This window comes from Acinonyx jubatus, chromosome C1, assembly GCF_027475565.1.
Source record: "Acinonyx jubatus isolate Ajub_Pintada_27869175 chromosome C1, VMU_Ajub_asm_v1.0, whole genome shotgun sequence".
NCBI classification, from domain to species: Eukaryota; Metazoa; Chordata; class Mammalia; order Carnivora; family Felidae; genus Acinonyx; species Acinonyx jubatus.
This window is the reverse complement of record NC_069381.1, coordinates 217,449,272-217,468,283: the sequence shown is the minus strand read 5'-3', so window position 1 is coordinate 217,468,283 and position 19,012 is coordinate 217,449,272. Positions and strand designations below refer to the sequence as shown.

General features: G+C 52.0%; 2 protein-coding genes across 14 annotated transcripts in view; one reads left to right on the top strand and one right to left on the bottom strand.

The window, feature by feature from the left end:
- MTERF4 (mitochondrial transcription termination factor 4) overlaps positions 1-7,731 on the top strand; it is a 70,769-nt gene extending 63,038 nt beyond the window's left edge. Inside the window, exon 4 of the mRNA XM_053216079.1 lies at positions 4,779-7,731. Within this exon, the coding sequence (XP_053072054.1) occupies positions 4,779-4,940 (162 nt within the window). The 3' untranslated portion in view covers positions 4,941-7,731. The remainder of the gene's footprint in view (positions 1-4,778) is intronic.
- SNED1 (sushi, nidogen and EGF like domains 1) overlaps positions 1-19,012 on the bottom strand; it is an 87,675-nt gene that overhangs the window by 57,465 nt on the left and 11,198 nt on the right. For all 13 annotated transcript variants that reach the window (XR_008295679.1, XR_008295678.1, XR_008295680.1 and 10 more), the window contains exons 2-4: positions 5,624-5,911; positions 2,590-2,730; positions 1,807-1,969 (exon numbers count right to left, since the gene is read on the bottom strand). Coding sequence is in view for 10 of the 13 variants with exons in the window: in XM_053216070.1 (XP_053072045.1) it covers positions 1,807-1,969; positions 2,590-2,730; positions 5,624-5,911 (592 nt within the window). In the remaining 3 variants the exon portion in view is untranslated. The remainder of the gene's footprint in view (positions 1-1,806; positions 1,970-2,589; positions 2,731-5,623; positions 5,912-19,012) is intronic.

Here is a 19,012-nt window from a genome sequence, read left to right as displayed (position 1 = left end):
CCGTGTGTAGGCAACTCGGACTGACACGCACGGGCTCCCTCTCCTGGGCCCGCAGCGTGGCCGCGGGGAAGCAAGGGGGCTCCTGTGGGCCTCTGTGCACACTAGTTTGGAAGGCCCAGCCCTGCCTCCTCCGTCTACTCCCCCAGGAGCCTGGGATCGTGGAGAGAAGCACGTCACCATGGGAAAAGGATCCCCGAGGGACTGGCCAGACCCTCTTCTGAAGATCATTTCTCAGGGTCACAGCCTGCAGCCTTGGTGGGGAGCATGGGCCTGGCCACAGCTAGACACACGCCTGCTCTCACACCTGCTCCCACACTCGCGTCCACACCGCACCGCTCACAGCAGCCCACACCTGCACCCGTACTTTGATCCCTAACCACAGCCTAAGCCCCTGGCTACTGGTGGGTGACAAGCAACAGACCTCCCTGCCATCAGAGACACAGCGGTGTCCCCACCCCCGAAACACCACCGCCCAGAGCCCAGATGGGCAGAGTAGGCCGCGGGCTTGGCCTGGCCCGCCCTGGGGCTGCAGGAGGGCTTGCGTTCTTGGGTGCCCCGCTTGCCACTTTGGGGAAGGGGCAAAATTATTGGCTCCTGGGCTCCCTGGCCTGTGGGTTCCCCATCCTCTGAGCTCAGGCTCTGGCTGGGGACTATTTGGTGCTCCAGTGAGTGGGTGGGCTCGGCTTCCCCAGGCATCTCTCACCGGGGCACCATCCTCAGGCCTTGGTGAATCTTCCTGCCCGCCGGGGCGCACACCTGCCCTCCCCGGCTCCTGCCCCCGTCCCTGCAAAGTGCGTGCCTGTTGCCCTGGAAGGTCTGGGTGGGATCCACCCACGCTGGGTTCGCTCGCCGAGCTACGGGGTTGGGAGAAGTGGGAAGAGGGTCCTCTCTGTGGCCTCGGTCTCCTTGTGGGTGGGAGGTGAGTCTGCGAAGGCGGTCCCCACGTGGGCGTCATTGTGGCCTCAGCCTTTGCAGGCCTGTGGTTAGTCCTCCCCTCAGAGTGGCCACATCAATCATTTACACACCCTCTCCATTTCTAAGCACGTTCCAGGAAAGTCTGCACCTCGGCCAGCGCCACACAGGGGAAGGGGCTGGGACAAATCCTTCCTCGGCCAGTCCCGACTGTCTGCCCTAAGATGGACCCTACCCGCCACCCCGCCCCGTCTGATGCATGGTCATTGCCTGAAGACCCCCTGGGTGTCGGGGAGATCCCTCTGGTCAGGCAGATGTGGGGGGTGTGAAACAGGCAGCAAATCCCACCAAGCATCAGGTCCTTGGCAAACATGGGGAGAAGAGTGAAAAGGGTGCCTGCCTTCCAGGCGATCCTGGGGACAGGTGCTCCTCCCCAGCCCAGGACACAGGCTGGGGGAGAACGAGGGGAGAGTGCCAGCTCCTGGACCCAGGACGGGTGACCCCAGCTCCTCCATGGTCTCCAGCATATTCCCCCACGTGGCGCCCAAAGCAGGGATAGGAAAGCCTCCCCAGGAAAAGATGGGGCTCAAGGGGCGAGCTGGTACCAGCCCAGGTTCCTGGCTGGGGGGGGGGGGTGGGCAAAGCCATGCCCTCCAGCAGCCTGCTTGTCCCCAGCGTCCAGCACCCCCTTCATCCAGCCTCATCCTCCCTGCCCCCTCTCCCATCCTGCCCTTCCCCCATCAAGCATCCAGCCCCCTTCTTCTTGCCCACTCCTCCCTGTCCCCAGCATCCCAATCCCTTCCTCCCTGCTCCGGTCCCCTCCTGTCACCCCCCACCGACTCCCTGAGCCACCCCAGCCCCCACAGCCCTGAGCCGCTGTTTCCATCCTCTTACTTGTATGGCCGCAGCCCCCCACGCGCACCTGGGCATCATCGATTCTGAACGCCCAGCGCCCGGGCACACCCACGTTGGTGGTGGTCTCCACCTCGACCATGTCCGCGGTGCGCGAGCCGGGGATGCTGAAGTAGCGCCGCCCGTCACCCGCATTGAAGCCAGCCTGGGGTGGGGAGAGTGGGGGGCAGGCGCCAGTTGGGTCCCCAGGTCCCCCTGAAGCTCCTGAGACCCACATAACGCCTCCCCCCGCCCCCCCCCCCCGAGTGGCCAGGGTCAAAGAAATCACGTGGAAGGCAGCTTTGTAACCCTGGAGCTTTACAGGTTTAGGGGTACCCCTACCACCCCCCATGTTGTCCTTGTCCCGATCAGCAACCTCCCAGCCAGATCCTGACCCCAGCCGACAGTCCCTCCAGCCACCAACCTTGAGCACTGGCGTGCTCCCCACACACACACCTGCGGGGCTCACTCCCTTGGGGTCTCAGCTCCCATAAGGACCAGGGGCCAGGGGCAAGTGTGAGCTCAGGAGAAAGTAGGTGGCCCAGGAGGAGGTGGGGGCCTTCACACAGTGCAGGAGCACTGGCTGGCCTCGGGGACTTGCACTTGACCACGCCCTCCACACTTAAGACTTCCTGCTGGCCACAGTTCTGTGGGCCATGGGCCAGCCCCTGGGACAGTCAGTGCACGGAGGACCACTGGCCTCTTCACGGTACTGGCTGTGTGCAGGGAGGGTCCGCCCGCCTTGTCAGCTGTGACAGGCGTGGCGGCGGGGAGCCGGGCCCCTACCTGGGCCGCGATCCCTCCCAGGCCAGTGGTGTCACCCCCGCTGCTGGCGTGTGTGCCTGTGGTCCACGTGATGGACTCGTAGTTGAAGATGGTGAAGGAGAACTTGCCGTCAGTGATGAGCACAGTCTGGAACGTGTTGACCTGCCGAGGAGGGAGGTCTGAACAGGGCTCTGCACCCCAGTGTCCACGCCGCAAGGCCCTGCCCCCCTCCGGCATCCCTTCGCGCACTGTCATCATCCACCGGCTGTGTTCCCGACCGGGTGGTCAGCCATCTGCCATCAGGCTGACGGCCTCGTCCCCGTCCTCCACCGTGTCCCCAGAGTCTGAGGCCCCGGCACGGGCCAGACCCCCAATATCTGTCGCCTGGTGAGTGAGACACACCGAGGGGTCATGAGGGCCCACGGATGCCAGGAGCAGACGCTGCGCCCTGTGGTGGCTGGGGCACAAGGGTGAGCGTTGACTGGGCCAGATCCGCACCACTGCTTTGTGTGAAACAAAAAAACGTAAGGGGGGGGGGGGGCGGGAGGGAGATAAAAAAAGGAAACGAGAAAAAGTGGTCTTAGTAATTCTTGTTTTTCATGGAATTCTCTTCCATGAAACTATGCTTGAGTAGCATGTATAGGAGACATTATTTCAGATCGGGCAGGGAGGGGGGCTGTTTAAAAAGTGATCTCGGGACTAGTAGGAAACTCTCTGAAAGAGTATAAAATTGGAGCTTTACATCTTTACCTCACTTTAATAAAGCCCACGTCAAGTAAGGTCATGGATGGAACCATCAAAGCCCTAGAGGAAAATATGGGCACTCGAGTCTGCAGAGCTGCGTCGGGGAAGGACTTGAAGCATAACGTTTGTCGACCGTGAAAGCCAGAAAGGAGATTTGTATGTTTGACTACAGAAACTTCTGTGTATAAAAAGTGCCATAAGATCACACTGAATACTAAACAGCAAAGTGGAAGATGTTTCTACAACATAGGTGGCCGGCGAAACTGTGGGTGTCTTTAATTCAAGCACAACTTGTACGGGTCAGCAAGAAAAAGACGAGAAAGGTGACAGAATTGGCAAGGGTCGCGTGAGCAGATGCGTTACAGCAGAGCGCGACCGCCCGGTCACACTGAACAGATTCGCCAGCCCTGGACGCCAAAGGCCTGGAGTAAAAGGAAAAGGCCTTCCCCATTTGCCCGTGGCGCTGGCGAGGGAGGGGAGCCACGGGCGTCTGCTGGGTCCAGGGAGACCGCGCGGCCACACGTGGCTCACTCACATGTCTGAGGCCACGAGTCTGAGAGGCACGTCAGAGCTCTGCGGGCAGCGGCCTCCCTGCTGGAGCCTCGTGCCGGGAGACGGTCCCCGGTCTAGCGGGGCCACGCGGTGCCCGCCTCGGGGCACAGGTGCCGCCCGACACGGCATCATATGGTCCATCTTCTTACTTCCGTAAGAATGAGCAAGAGGGAGACCGAGTGCTCCCCTTCGGGATGGCAGACCTGGAGCTAATACGACCAGGACGCCGCGGCCACGAAGGCAGGAAAGCCAAGGGGGGACGTAGGGCGAGACTAGGGCCAGCAAGGCCAGCGGCGGGGCTTCGCGAGCTGCTGAGGCCTGGCGTGCGAGGAGAGCGAGGCCGGGCGTGGGGCTTACGTCCCTTCCTCCCTTCTTGTCATGCGGCCTGTTCCCAGAGGAGGGCTTTCCGGGTCCGCCAGCACCCGGCCCCTCTCCCAGCCCAAACTCAGAACTCTGAGCCCTTATAAGAATTCTTGTGTTGCCCAGACATTCACACCCCTGGGCCCGGACACCGGAGAGCAGTAAGGTTTCCTCTGGCAACACAGGAAGGGCTCAGGAAACAGAGGGCACAGGTGACATCACGGTTTCCGCGATGCCGTGGGGAAGGCGGACGCTGTTGAGCGAACAAAACCACAAAACGGCGTGTTCTCCGTGGCTCTATTTATTTCTTAAAGTGGGTGTCAGTATACAATAGGAAGTGTTTACTGGGAGTTACCTCTTGGTGGTGGAATCTCTGGTTCTTTTTTTCTTTTTGTTACACAGATGTTTTTCTTACAAATTGGTGATAAGAAAAAACAAAACTTAGCGAAAGATGAGTGGGCTCTGCATGAATGAAGTTCACCAGCGTGAACGCTCATCCGTAGTAATATTTACAGAAAAAGCCCATCTTTCCCTGTTGACTGCCCTCCTTTTAGGAAGCGAGCACTGCAGTCGCTCAGCGGCTGCGTTGCTCAGCGGCTGTCTCGCTCCGGGCGTGCTCGGTCCCCCCGCTGCTGGAGAACTCGGCCAGCGCTCTCCACCTGCGCTGTGTTCCCGAGCCGCCGCTACTGGGGACCCCGCACCGCCATGCCGAGTGAAGACCTCACCTGTTCCCACCCTCTGCCCACCCACTCGTGTGTGTGTGTGTGTGACAGGAAACCAGGCCCTGCCCTTGACTGCTGTGCCCGTGCCTGTCCCCTGCGGTCCACTGCGCAGACACATCTATCCCTCGGGGCTGCTCTGAGCCTTCCCGTCCCTCGAGCCCCAGAGCCTCCTGTGGCTAAGCCGCCACCTTCTGCCTGGCACAGCAGTCCCACGGGCTGTGCTGGCTGAGTGCTTCTCGGCCCTTGGCGTCTAGAATGTGCCGCATAGGAGACATGGGTCCCCAGTGCCTTTGTCGTCTGGCATTATCGCAGAATAAAGGATAAAACAGAATAAACTTCCCGCATAACCTGTTGAGTTTCAAACCATTCCAGGAGGAGACTCTTCTAACACATGATCGGTATCTCCCTAGCGTGTGAACTCCTGTATCGGGGCATTTGGCATTTTCCTAGAGGCAGATGGGTTCCAGGGGGGTGGGGGCTGGGGAAGGTCAGGGCTCTGCCCTCCTCCAGCCTGACTCTGCGACCCTGGGAGAGTAACTTCCATCCCTGAGCCCAGTTTTCCCCTCTCGGCCATGCACCAGTGATTGTGTCTGACCCACCTCAGCAAGGCAGGGTCCCTGGAGGGAGAGCCTGGACCCCAGACCGACGTCCTCCCTCCCCCAGGACAGAAAACTCACGGGGGAAGAGGAGCTGCCTCCAAAGAAGGTCACACGGTGCCAGGTGGCTATGAAGACCCAGGTGGCGGAGAAGTCCTGGAGCTCGGGGAAGTAGCGCCTGACGTCCTCTGTGGCTCTGCGCAGCGTGGCAGGGTCAGTGGCCTCCCTGTAGTACACATCACCTGCACGCCGATTGTCCACGTCTGCCCAGAAGGCTGCCACCACGCAGCGGTCCTTGGCGATGGGGAAGGCCGCGGGGGTGAACTGAGAGACCTCCTTCAGGAAGGAGACGACTCCGTTATTGTTCACCTGTCAGGAAGCCAGACGGGGGGGGGGCCAATGGGCACCTGGGGACAGGTGGGTGGGCCCGGCGGCCTCCCCTGCCTCACCCGCCAGGCGCCCTCCAAGGGGGAGCCGGCCTTGAACCGGGCAACCCTAGGACGGCCTGACAGTTCCTGGTCCCTGATATGGGACCCCTCGGCCCGTCCCATCCCCTTGCGGACAGGCTGTGCGCTCAGGCACAGGCTCTGACCTGTTTGCTCTACCTGATGCGCCGCACGGCGCCCAGACCTGGGCTGCTGCTGTGGGGTCAGGGAGCTCCCGCTGTGGGCCCTGGCCTTGGGCAATTGGGGCGCTCAGGGTCCTGGGTCCCACTCTAACCAGGCACCTTGGGAGGCACAGTAGGCTGCCAGCCTTGGATCCAGATCCGGACAGGTGAGCTGGAGCCATGTGAGGTGGGCTGAGGGGAGGCCGGAAAGGCCTGGATGTCTGGTTGGTGGGGAGGGTCTGTGCTCAGGACTCCAGACAGTAGGGAGCTGCAGAAGGCTCCTGAGCAGAAGGGGGGGTGGGGGGCGGCAGGCAGCGTCTGTGCGGTAAGACGCAACTGGTCCCAGTGCAGTTAGCCGTGCAACCAGGAGGCAGTTCAGCCTTCACCTCTCTGTGCTCTGGGTTTTCACCTGTGACATGGGGATAACACTAGTTATTGCCTCCGGGATGCTGGCAGCCTGGAACGAGTTAGTGAGCACAGAGCTGGGCCCTAGACTGTCAGGATTTGCTCCTGGGAAGCTCGTGGTCAGAACTATGCTTTCAGAAAAGACTCTGGACTTGCCCTTTAGGTGAGGGTGGCCCAGGAACCCAGAGAAGCACAGCTCTCTTCTTAAAGGCACCGAGAGCGATCGAGCAAGTGAAGTATTTCAGGGCTTGGATTTCAAATTGAGGACAGGGAGGGACTGAAGGCGAGCCCGGCTCTCAAAGCTCCTTCCCGCCCAAGTGAGGGCACCTGCACACTGAGGAGCAGTGGCTGCAAACAAGACCTAAAGTTTTGCAGCCTCGTGGAGGAACAGAGAGAGAGACGTCAAAGCTCGGCGCTCACTTGGGGTTGGGGGTAAGCCCCCACACTAAGCTGGGTGAACTTGAAGTACACAGTCCTCATGTGGCCTCACGCTTTGCCATCCCCTCACCCAAGAGATCCAGGGCCCCTCGAACTGGGACTCGGATCAAGGCTCGGATTCTCGGTTCCCAATGGATAGCATCCTGAGGTTCCAGAAGCAAAGAAAACCCTCTCTGGTGGAAGCTGGCATCACCTTAGGCCTCAAGCTAGTCCTGTAAATAATTGTTCAAGTACAAAACCCAGGTCACAAAGATAATTGGGCACATAAGGAAACAAGGTACCACTCACAAGAATCAGCAGAAATGCAAGAAACATTGGATATCAGAATTATCAGACCAGAGACTATAAAGTGACTAAGTTTACTGTGTTCCAAGTGCAAGCTTTAAATTTCTTCAAGAGAATGGCCAAAACAATCTTGAAAAAAGAACGAAGTTGGAGGACTTATACTTTCTGCTTTCAAAACGGACTGCAAAGCTGTAGCAGTCAAAACAGTGAGGTCTTGGCTTAAAGACAGAAATACAGACAAATAGAAGAGAATAGAGAGCCCTCACATATATGGGCAAATGATTTTCATCAAGGGGGGGCAACAGAAAGGGCAGTCTTTTCAACAAATGGAGCTGGGACTACTGGACGTCCACATGCAAAAGAATAAAGTTGGACTCTTACCTCACCTCAGATACAAAAATTAACTTAAAATGGATCAAAGACCTAACCATGAGGGCTAAACATATAAAGGTCAGAAGAAAACATAGGATAAAAGCATCACAGCATTGGCTTTGGTAACGATTTCTTGGATATGACACCAAAGGCACCAGCCACAAAAGAAAAAAAAAAAAACAGACAAACTGGAGTTCATCAAAATTAAAAATATTTGTTTCTATCAGCAGAATGAAAAGGCAACCCACAGAATGGGAGAAAATATTTGCAAATCATGTATCTAATAAGGGCTTAATATCTTAAACATATGGAAAGCTCCTACAACTCAGTAACAACAACAAATGCAAACAACCTGATTAAAAAATGGGCATAAGACTTCAATAAACTTGTCTCCAGAGAAGATCTACCAATGGCCAATAATCCCATGAAAAGATGGTCAACATAACTATCGTTAGGGAAATGCAAACCTAAGCCACAATGAGCTAACACCTCACACCCATTAGCATGGTTCCCATCAAAAAACCTAGAAAAGAACAAGTGTGGTCAGGGACATGGAAAAGCTGGAACCCTTGTGCACTGCTGACAGAAATGTAAAATGGCACAGTCGCTGTGGAGAACAGTTGGCAGTTTCTCAAAAAATTGCAAATAGATATACCATATGATCCGGAAATTCTACTTCTGGGTATATATCTGTATTAGTCGGCTGTGGCTGCCATAACAAAATACCAGACTGAGTGGCCTGAATGACAGAAATTTGTTTTCTTGTAGTTCTGGAGCTAGACATCCGAGATGAAGGTGTCATCAGAATTGGTTTCTAGCGAGGCCCCTCTTCCTGGCTCGTAGATGGCTCCCTCCTTACTGTGTCTCCACACTGCCTTTCCTCTGTGTGCACACGAGAAGGGAGAGAGCTCTGTGGTGTCTGTCCCTCTTATTATCAGATTGGGGCCCTACCCATACAACCTCAGTTTACCTTCCTAAAGGCTCTATCTCCAAGTACAATCACCTTGGGGGTTAAGAATTCAACATAAGAATTTTGGGTGGGACATAATTCATCCACAACGATACTCAAAAATAATTGAAAGCAGGGTCTTCAGGAGATCTTTGTACACCCATGTTCATAGCAGCATTCTGCACGACAGCCCAAAGGTGGAAGCAACCCAAGGTTCACCAATGCATGGATGAATAAGCCAATGTGGTCCATCCATATGATGGAATATGATTCAGTCTTAAAAAGGAAGGAAATTCTGACATGTGCTACAAAGTGGATGAACTTTGAGGACCTTATGCTCAATGAAATAAGCCAGTCACAAAGAGACAAATGCTGTGATTTCACTTATATGAGGGATCTAGAGTAGTCACATTCATAGAAAATAGAATGGGGGTGTCCAGGGGCTGGAGGAGATGGGGCGGGGGCATGTCTAGTGGAGACAGAATTTCAGTTTTATAAAATGAAAAGAGTCTGGAGGTGAAGGTAGTGATGACTGAACAACATGTCCTTAATACCACTGAACTGTACACTTAAAAATGGTCAAGATGTAGGGGCACCTGGGTGGCTCAGTCAGTTAAGCATCCAACTTCAGCTCAGGTCATGATCTTGCAGTCCATGAGTTCGAGCCCCACATCAGGCTCTGTGCTGACAGCTCAGAGCCTGGAGCCTGTTTCAGATTCTGTGTCTCCATCTTTCTCTTTCCTTCCCTGCTCATGCTCTGTCTCTCTCTTCTCAAAAATAAATAAATGTTAAAAAAAAAAAGGTCAAGATGCTAAGTTTTATATTATGTGTATTGTCCACAATATAAAAAATTGACTAAAGCAAAGTCTGGGACAAAAAAAATAATCAGGAATGGAAATTCTCTTTTTAAGAAACCATTTTAAAGAACTAAATAGAAATTCTAGGACTAAAACTAAGTAAATAACAAATTAAGAAACTAAGTAGATAATTTAAAAGCAGATTTAAATGGATAATTTAAGAGCACAATTAAAGGAAGAATTAGTGAGCTGGACCTAGAAGACAGGTCCGAAGAAACCATCTGGAATTTAGAACAGAGACAAAGACATGGAGAGTAGAGAAAAGAAAAGAAGATTTATGTGAAGCAGGAGGATGGTCAAATACAGGTATGGTTTGGAGCACCAGAGGGTAAGGAGGTATAAAGGCAATGGCTGAGAATTTCCAGAACTGATGAAAAACATCAGGCCACATATTCAATAATCCCAGTGATTCCCTAGCTGGAAGAATTAAAATATAGCAACAACAAATGACTGCTGTAAATGCACATCAACGATAAGGAGACAGTTATAAAAGTAGGAATATATGAATTATCATCAAGGGTCTTTCCCGTAGAGTGTCAGCTGATTTCTCATAAGCAACAATGGGGACTAGAAAATGGTGGGATTGTGTTTTGAATACGCTGGAAGAAAATAATCTGCTTGCAGTTTTATACCCAGATAAAATATCCTTCATTACTGCAGGCAAAAGAAAGATAATTGAAATAAATAATAAATAAGTAGGAACTAAATAGCAGATCCACATAAACAAAGCCAAGTCAAAGGGAAATGTAAAGTCAGAGATGCAAGGAGGGGAAAAGGGCAAAGAAGGTGAAAGAAGGTGCTATGAACTGAATGTCTGTATCTCCCCCAAATTCTTATGTTGAAACCTGGCCCCCACTGTGATGGTGTTAGGAGGTGAGGCCTGTTGGAGGAGACTAGGTATGAGGGTGGATCCCCCATGAAGGAGATTAGTGTCCTTATAAAAGAGACCCCAAAGAGCTGTCTCTGTTTTTCTGACATGTGAGGACACGATGAGAAGATGCTGTCTATTAACCAGGAAGTGGGTCCTCACCAGACACTAAATCTTCCAGCCCCTTGATCTTGACTTCTCAGCCTTCAGAACTGTGAGAAATAGTGTTTGTTGTTTAAACTACCCAGTGTAGGGGCGCCTGGGGGGCTCAGTCAGTTAAGCGTCCGACTTCAGCTCAGGTCATGATTTCACTGTCTGCAGGTTCAAGCCTCGGGTCGGGCTTTGTGCTGACGGCTCGGAGCCTGGAGCCTGCTTCAGATTCTGTATCTCCCTCTCTCTCTGTCTCTCCCCCTCCTCATGCTCTAGCTCTCTCTCACAAAAAGACATTTTAAAAAATTTTAACTGCCCAGTCTGTGGCATTTTTATCATAGCAGCCAGAACAGATTAAACCAGAAGGCAGGAGAATTAATCTAAATGAACATTGACCATATACAGAAATAATATAAATAAAGCTTTGTGTAGTTGTGTGAAAAAAAAAACCTGTAGAATTAAGATTAATGATAATAGCTTATAAATTGGGAGAATACATAAGTGTTTGAAGGTCACTGTATTTTCCAGAAGGGTAAAGGCATTCACTTATTAGTGAATATTGGTAAGTAAAAATGAATACAGTACTATCTAGGATAATCACCAAAAGAATAGGAACAGTGTATATCATCCTAACCGATAGAGGGGATGTGACTGAATGATTAAAATACTTGATGTATAAGATGGCAAGAAAGGAGGGAGAAGGAAATATAAAGCAAGTGGGACAGACAGCACAGAAGATCTTAGATTGAACCCAGCTCCGTCAGTAACACTTTAAATAAAAATGAATTAGATGTTCCGGTTAAAATACATACTATCCAAATGCTAACCAAAGGAAACCTGGTATAGACCATAAGGCAAAAAGTATAGCTAGAAACCAAAAGGGCCACTTGTTGATAATAAAGGAAGATATAACAAGTTTGCATTTTTACATGCCTAATAACAACGTTAGTTATCACATAAGTGAAAAACTGACAAAAGGAAATAGGTCAATTCATAACCACTGTGGAACATTTCAACATACATTCCTTAGCAAAATGGACTAGGCAGACAAAATTATCTGGCAGAATACGGAAGATTTGAGCAATGAAAATAGTGAGTGACCTAATAGATACTACAAATATCTTTTTAAAAATTTACTATATACTGATCACATAGCAAGTGTCAACAAATTTCAAGTGATTGCAAAAAATAGTTTGTTCTCTGGCCACAGCACAATTACACTCAAAATATTAACCCCGAAAAGGTAGGAAATTTCTATGTATATGGAAATTAAGAAATATAGTTATAAATAACTTGGGAGCGAAAGATAACAAAAGTGCTATTTAGAAAAAACCCGTGAGGGTGTGGGGCGCCTGGGCGGCTCAGTCGGCTGAGCTTCGGCTTCAGCTCTGGCTCAGGTCATGATCTCACGGTTTGTGAGTTCGAGCCCCACGTCGGGCTCTGTGCTGACAGCTCAGAGCCTGGAGCCTGTTTCGGATTCTGTGTCTTCCTCTCTCTTTGTTCCTCCCCTGCTCGTGTTCTGTCTCTCTCTCAAAAATAAATAAACATTAAAAAATTTTTTTTAAATAAAAAAAAGACTCATGAGGGTGAGGTGCCAGCAAACTTAAAAGGGGGATTTATACCCTTGCATGCTTATCTCAGTGTGTATACTTAGTGAAGAAACCAAAAATTTAGTAAATAATCCACATACAGGAAAGAAACGACAACAACAAGAAAACAGGGGAAGAGAAAAACAAACAATTAAGAGCACAAGTTAATAAACTAGAAAACAAACACTGAAAAAGAGAACCAACAAAGCCAAAATTTGGTTTGTTTCAACTACCAGTAAAATAGATAAACTTCTGTTGGAATTGGTTAAGTAAAAAAAAAAGGTACTGATGGCCAGTATCAGGACTGAAAAAGAAAATATGGCTTCATACTCTGACACTCTCAAAAAAGATAACAAGAAGATATTGTAAATACCTTTATAATAACAATACATTTAAATTTTTAGATGAAATGAAAAAAATTTCTAAAGAACTGGGTTAAGAAGAAATAAAGGAGGAAGGATGTTAGCATAACAGAGAACTGACTTTCTGGAAGAGGATGGACAAGGGCCTCCGTGGACTGGGACAGGAGAAACTGAGAAGATGCCCCAGGATCCCAGCAGATAGTGTTCTCCACAAGTGAGGTGTAGTGTGAGTCGGGGGTGGAAAGTGAGGGTGCCCACTGTCTTACCTGCAATAAAGCAGAGCAGTGAGAGCTAGGCTTGAAATAAGCCATCCGATCAGAACTTTGGTTGGTACCATGACAATGGGGTAGCAACCCTCTAACGCCCCAATGAAAAAGCAGAAGGGCCCTGATGACTGAGGAAAGATTCCCAAAGCTGAGATAAATGGTTTTAACAATGAGGATTTAGAGAATTATTTTTTTAAGGATTTAGAATTTTGAGGGGACCCGAAACATTAAAAGTCCATTTGGCTGAGCTGCGTGAGTGACCACTGCAAAGCCTTGCTTATTGGTGCAGAGTCACTGTCTTCTGCTGGGTCCCTGGATCCTTGCTTCCTCCTCTATCCTGACTTCAGCTGCTTTAAGGAAAAAGCCACATATGGCAGGAGACTTCAGAGAGGGGAAGGACTTACACTTTTACAACTCTGGGATGTATTAGTGTAGGTTCATCAGTTATAACAAAGCTAGCACTGGGGTGGGGATGTTAATAATGGGGAGGCTGTGCATGTGTGGAGGCAGAGTATATGTGGGAAATCTCTATCTTCCTCTCAATTTTGCTGTGAATTTCAAATTCTTCTGAAAAAAATAAAGTCTTAGGAAAAAGACAACCCAATAAAAAATGGGCAAAGGACTTGAATAGTGAATAGGCATTTCTTCAGAGAAGGTACACAAATAGTGTAAAAGATGCTCAGCATCATTAACCATCAGGGAAATGCAAGTCAAAACCACAGTGGGACAGCACTGCACACCCACTAGGATGGCCGTAACGAAAACAAAGAGACAGTAACAAGTGTTGGTGAGGGTGTAAAGAAATTGGAACCCTCATATACTGTTAGTGGAATGTAAAATAGTACAGCCACTTTGGAAGAGTCTGGCAGTTCCTCAGATGGTTAAACATAACATAACTACGCACGTCAACAATTCCATGCCAGGTACATATCCATGTATATCCAGGAGAACCAAGAACACATCTACACAGAAATCTATACGCAAATGTTCATAACAGCATTATTCACAATAGCCAAACAGTGGAGCCAACGCATGTATCCATCGACTAATGAATGGATAAAGGTAAATGGAATATTATTTGGCCATAAAAAGGAATGAAATACCCTTGCCACAACACGAATGAACCTTGTCAACATTATATTAAGTGAAAGAAGCCAGACAAACTAAACTGTATGATTCCCCTTCTATGAAATGTATGGAAGAGGCAAATCAATAGAAACCGAAAGTAGATTTGTGATTGCCTAGGTCAGGGCAGAATTGAGGGGCTGGAGAGTGACAAGTGCGGGGTCAGCGTTTCTTTTGGAGGTAAGGAGAATGCTCTAAAATTGTGGTGATGGACGAACAAATACTTGAAATCTATGAAAACCCATTGCATTGTAAGAGAGTGAAAGGTAGGGTATGTGAAGTATATCTCAATAAAGTGGAAGGAAGGAGGGAGGAAGGGAGGGAGGCGGGCAGGGGTTGGGGCTTGGGCATCACCCGAAGCTAAAGGCCACACAAGCGAGCAGCTTCCCCTGTGCACGCCACCCCCTCCCCACCCCCCACCCACCCACCGGGCTTCTAGAGGCAGAGCATGGGCCTCTGACTCAGGGGAAGACAAACTTGCAGTGGAGACAGGAAGCTTAAGGGAACCCCATGGCCGGGATTCAAGTCCCACGGCCTCTGTGTCTAAGTGTGTAGTTGCTGCCTGCTGTTCCGCCGGGAAGGGTTGGGGCTTCTCCTTTCAGGGGCCGCTGTAGTTGGGAGATAAGAGGACACCGCAGAGCCCTGTCTGCAGGCTCTTGTGCAGAAACTGGTGGAGTCCGGGCGTTGTGGGCCCAAGAGGCGCTTCCATGCAGCGGCTCCCCCTGCCCGAGGCAGGGCCCAGCTGGGAGCTTGCAGAAGCCAAGGTGACCCATGGGGGCTCATGACTCTGAACGTGCCCACGAGCTCGGGAAGGGCCCGACGGGCTGGGCGGCCAAGGGGAAATTGCACAGAGGCTAAGGCATCTCGGTTTTACGTGAAAAAATGGCAGCTACCCCTGGGGGACCTCGTCTTTCAGGCCGGTGCCCAAAGCAAAGGTGCTGGCTCAGTGGGCCCTCGAGTCACCCAGGGTCCCTAGAAAGCCTGCCTGGCTTGCCACTGCTCTGGCCGAGCTGGGGCCCGATGGTGTCCCCTGGGGGGCAGCAGCCTGGGGAACCGCCCCGGAGCCCCAGCTCTGGCAGGGCAGCCTGTGGGAAGGTCGGCCGGTGCTTCGGGTGGGATCGGACACGGTCACCCTGGCTGAGGAGGGACTCTTGACCAGGCACGCCAGATTTTTACTGACCTTTGAGTTGCTGCAAATGGTCTAGCTGGGGGTCAGCACGCTGTTCCGCGAAGGGCCAGATAGTAAACGTGTTTGGCTTTGTGGACCACATACGGTCTCTATCACATATTTTTCTTTGTTCTGTGCTTTTGTTTTTATAGCCCTTTAAAAATATAAACAGGATTCTTAGCTCACAGGCCATCCGCAAACAGACGATGGGCCAGTCCCTAGGCTGTCCTTTGCAGACCCCTAGTCTGGTCTTATAAACAAAGCTCTGCCGGAACGCCGGGGCGCCGCTCACCCCCACTCCGCCTATGGCCGCTCAGAGTTCAGTATCCAGACAGAGCCCTTCGGCCCGAAAGCCCCACATACTCGCTCGTGGCCCTCCGCTGAGAAAGCCTGCCATCTGTCATCGGGCCTGCTGCTCGGAAGGGCCCGGCCTGGCAGACGAAAGACGCCCACCTCTGGGGCCTACTAACTGGGCGCACGGTGCGGCCACTGGATTCAGTCTGGGTCACTCTCAGAGGGGTCCACAGGGAGGAGCGTTCTCTGATGGCGCTGATGGGGACCAAGCTGCCGATGGAGGCCTCTCACCGGCCGACACTGCCCCCGGGATCCCTCCTTATACCGGAAATGGCACCACGGCCACGGCAGGGACCCAGTGAAAGGAAAGGCCTCTGTGTTGCTGGTGCAGAAGCCCCTCCCACACACCGGGTTTGTCCCCATGGAAGCTGGCCCACTTTCCATCTTGCCGAGAAGGACCGTGGGCCCCCAGGCCCAGCATCTAGGGGACAATGCTGCTGTGGCAGCCCAAACACCTGCTCCGGCCACATCACTGTCAACTTCCTGGGCCATTTGTGCCCGACAGAGATGCTCCCTCTGTGTCACAGGCCACTGAGCAGCAGAACTGTCCAGGGACCATTCTATGCTTCCCACCATCCACTGGCATCGGGCCTTGCCGAGCTCTGGATCAGCCTCCCCAGACCCCACCCCAAAGACCTCCGCCCCTGACACCCCATGGCCCTGGTCTGGGCAGCTTGCTCACTGAATGTGGCCGTCCCCCGCCAGGATTTGCTTCCTCTTGGTTGCCCTTGGGTAATGACCAGGACAAAAGGGAGGAGACTGATATGGGGTTGTGCGGGCCTATTTTGAAATTTGGGGCCTACGCCCACACTGCTCCTGGGCACGACGGTGCAGCTCCCCCTACCAATAGCAGGACAGGCCAGCCCCTGGGGGTGCCTGCCGGGTGCCGCCGGGCCGAAAGGGGCCTCGGGGTTCAAAGTGAACTCTGGTGCAGCCACCTGGATTTTCTTGGTGGACCAACACGTCCCTAGGTCCTGGAGACACAGGTCACTTGGTTGCGTACCCCCTCACTGTCATCTGTGGTGGTCCACGGGGGCCGAAGTAGGGGTGTGGTGAGTCTATATAAATTTCACTCAGATGCCCCCATTGCTTTTTTTCTCCTAAAGCCTGCAGGTAAAAGGTCTGTGTGCGAGCAGGCGATGGGTGGAGAGAAGGCACGAGATACTGAGATGGGCACACTGTGCAGGCGGGGGCACACTGTGCAGGCGGAGACCCACCTGGGCACCGGCAGGGGCCACCTCAGGCCTGGGGCTCGGGGGTCAGAAGCAGTGACGATTCTTTCCCCCTGGATCCGGCACCTGGCAAGGCAGGGAGCACCACGACCTGTGCCGGCTTTGCACCCCTGCTTGCAGCAGAAACAGTGGCCATAGCCAGTCACAAACCATTCTGCTGGGCCTGACTCCCAACGTGGGCCCCTGCCTCTCACGGGCTACCACACATGTCGTACGACCTTGTCTAGGTCCTTCAGACACAAGTTCACACTTGGCCTTGGGTTACGTCGTGTGTGGCGAGCAAGGCCACAGGAGCTTGGGGACACGGCCCACAGACCTCAGGCAGAGATCCAGATCAGGTTAGCATCAGATCCCAAACCGTAGTGGCCTGTGCCCCTCGGGGGAGGGTGAGCCACGGACTGTCCCTCCACGGGGGTGGAGATGAGGGGGCCAACCGTGCCCCATCGGCCTGAGACCGAGGGGGTTCCTGGGCCTTCCAGTGCCGAGACCTGGAAGGTTCTGGTAAAGCAGGATGAGATGGTCGCCCTAAGGGGAATCACCTACTTGGCCCATTTGCTGCCCCTGTAATTATGGTGGTGGCACCAGAGGTCAGCGGTCCGAGCTCCTCGTGTGGGTCGTAAGGGGGAGTAGCCTGGCCTCAGGCCGCACCCTGGCCGAAGTAGCCCCTGCCAGCCTCTCCGGGACTCACGCACAGCCGGCTGCACCTGCAACCCGGCGGCGAGGTGCAGTCCACACCGCAGGGCTTCACGCTGCTGCTGGGAGCCCCGTGGGGGGCAGCCCGCGGGAAATGCGTCATGAGGCAAATCACACAGAATCGGTCCCGGCCTCTGTGGTCCGACTGATCAGATTGACTGTTGGAATGGCAGACTCATGTGAAAATCTGAGTTGGGCCAAGAACGTGTGGGGCCGAGGAGGCGGACTGTGGAGAGAGGCAATCTGCCATGGGTCCTCAGCGCCTTCGTGTTTTTGTTGGGTATGCCAAGAACGCAAGGCTCCGTCTGCCGTCCCCGGGCTGCGGCTCGGGGTTGTGTTTGCAGAGATCAGCTTGAGGGACGAAGTGTCTCCCTTGTGCACAGAGGGCAGGCTTCCCCAAGCTCAGTGTTTCTTGGCCGTGACACACACCCACAGTGGGGGGAGCATGTACCTAGACCCCTGTGTTGCCCCGTGGGACTTGGGGAGGAGCAAGGGACCCCGATGCAGATGACTGCTCTGTGCTGCCCACTGCACCATGGATCTGTGCTTCTGACCCAGGAGTCTAGGGTCCTGCCAGTGCCCCGCCCCCCAATCTGAAACAGGCTAACATGAGCCAGTAAGGAGGGCACAGCACATCCTAGGCCTTGACAACTTCACGTTAACAACCTTGAAATTGTACATAAAATGGAAATTTTCCTAGAAAAACACAACCTACCGAATGCGAGGAGAAATAGAAAACTTTTAAAAATATAATCGTTAAAGAAATTTGAATCGGCACAAAACTTTCTCCCAGGAAAGCTTGCTCCAGACGGCAGCCCCAGTCAGTTCCAGCTGACATGTAGGGGGTAACTCCAGAAACACACCCGCCCTTCTAAACAGAAGAATCACTTCATGAGACGGGCACGATCATGACACTGAGATTAACAGGGCCAGTTCGTGCAGGAACAGCAACCAGGCCAGTTCCACTCACCGAAAACGTTGCCAAAATCTTCAATAAATTAGCAAACTGAATCCAGTGATGTATGAATAGGATAAACAGTTCATCATTAGCAAGTTGGATTTTTGTGAGGAGTACAAGCTAGGCTTTACATTAGAAAACCAACTAATTTAAGTAATTTAAATGATCCACTTAGCGGAGTAAGGGAGAAAGTCCTATAATCACCTTACTAGGTATAGAGACGGCAGTTAATAAAAGTCAGCATCCATCTGTGATCAAACTTCTCAGAACACGAGGCACGTAAGAGAACACCCTTCATCTGATAAAGAGTGTCTTCACAATAAACAAGAACGAACATCATGTTTAGTGGTGACATACAGACTTGGTTTCTGAGACTGGGAACGAGACAAGGAGCCTTCTAACACCATTTCCACATTGGAGACCCGAGCCAACACAGCAAGGCAAAAAAAAAAAAAAAAAAAAAGGAATCAAAAAGTAAAGAGATCAGACAGGGAGGAACACAACTGCTATGAGTTGTGTAGGATACGAACATGGTTGGAGAAAATCTGAAAGAATCCCCAAATAGTTCAGTAAAACTGATAAGAGGCTTGGTTCGGTTGTTAAATATAAAATCAGAAAATGTAAAAAAGTCAACTGTGGTTCTACATACCGGCAATAAGCAGAAAAGAAATGAAAGAAAATGCAGCATTGACACTAGTAAAAATATAAAGTGCTTAAGAATAAGTTAAACGGGAGATGCGCAAGACTTGTCCGCAATCACTTCTAAAAGTGGATTGGAAACATTCACGACAA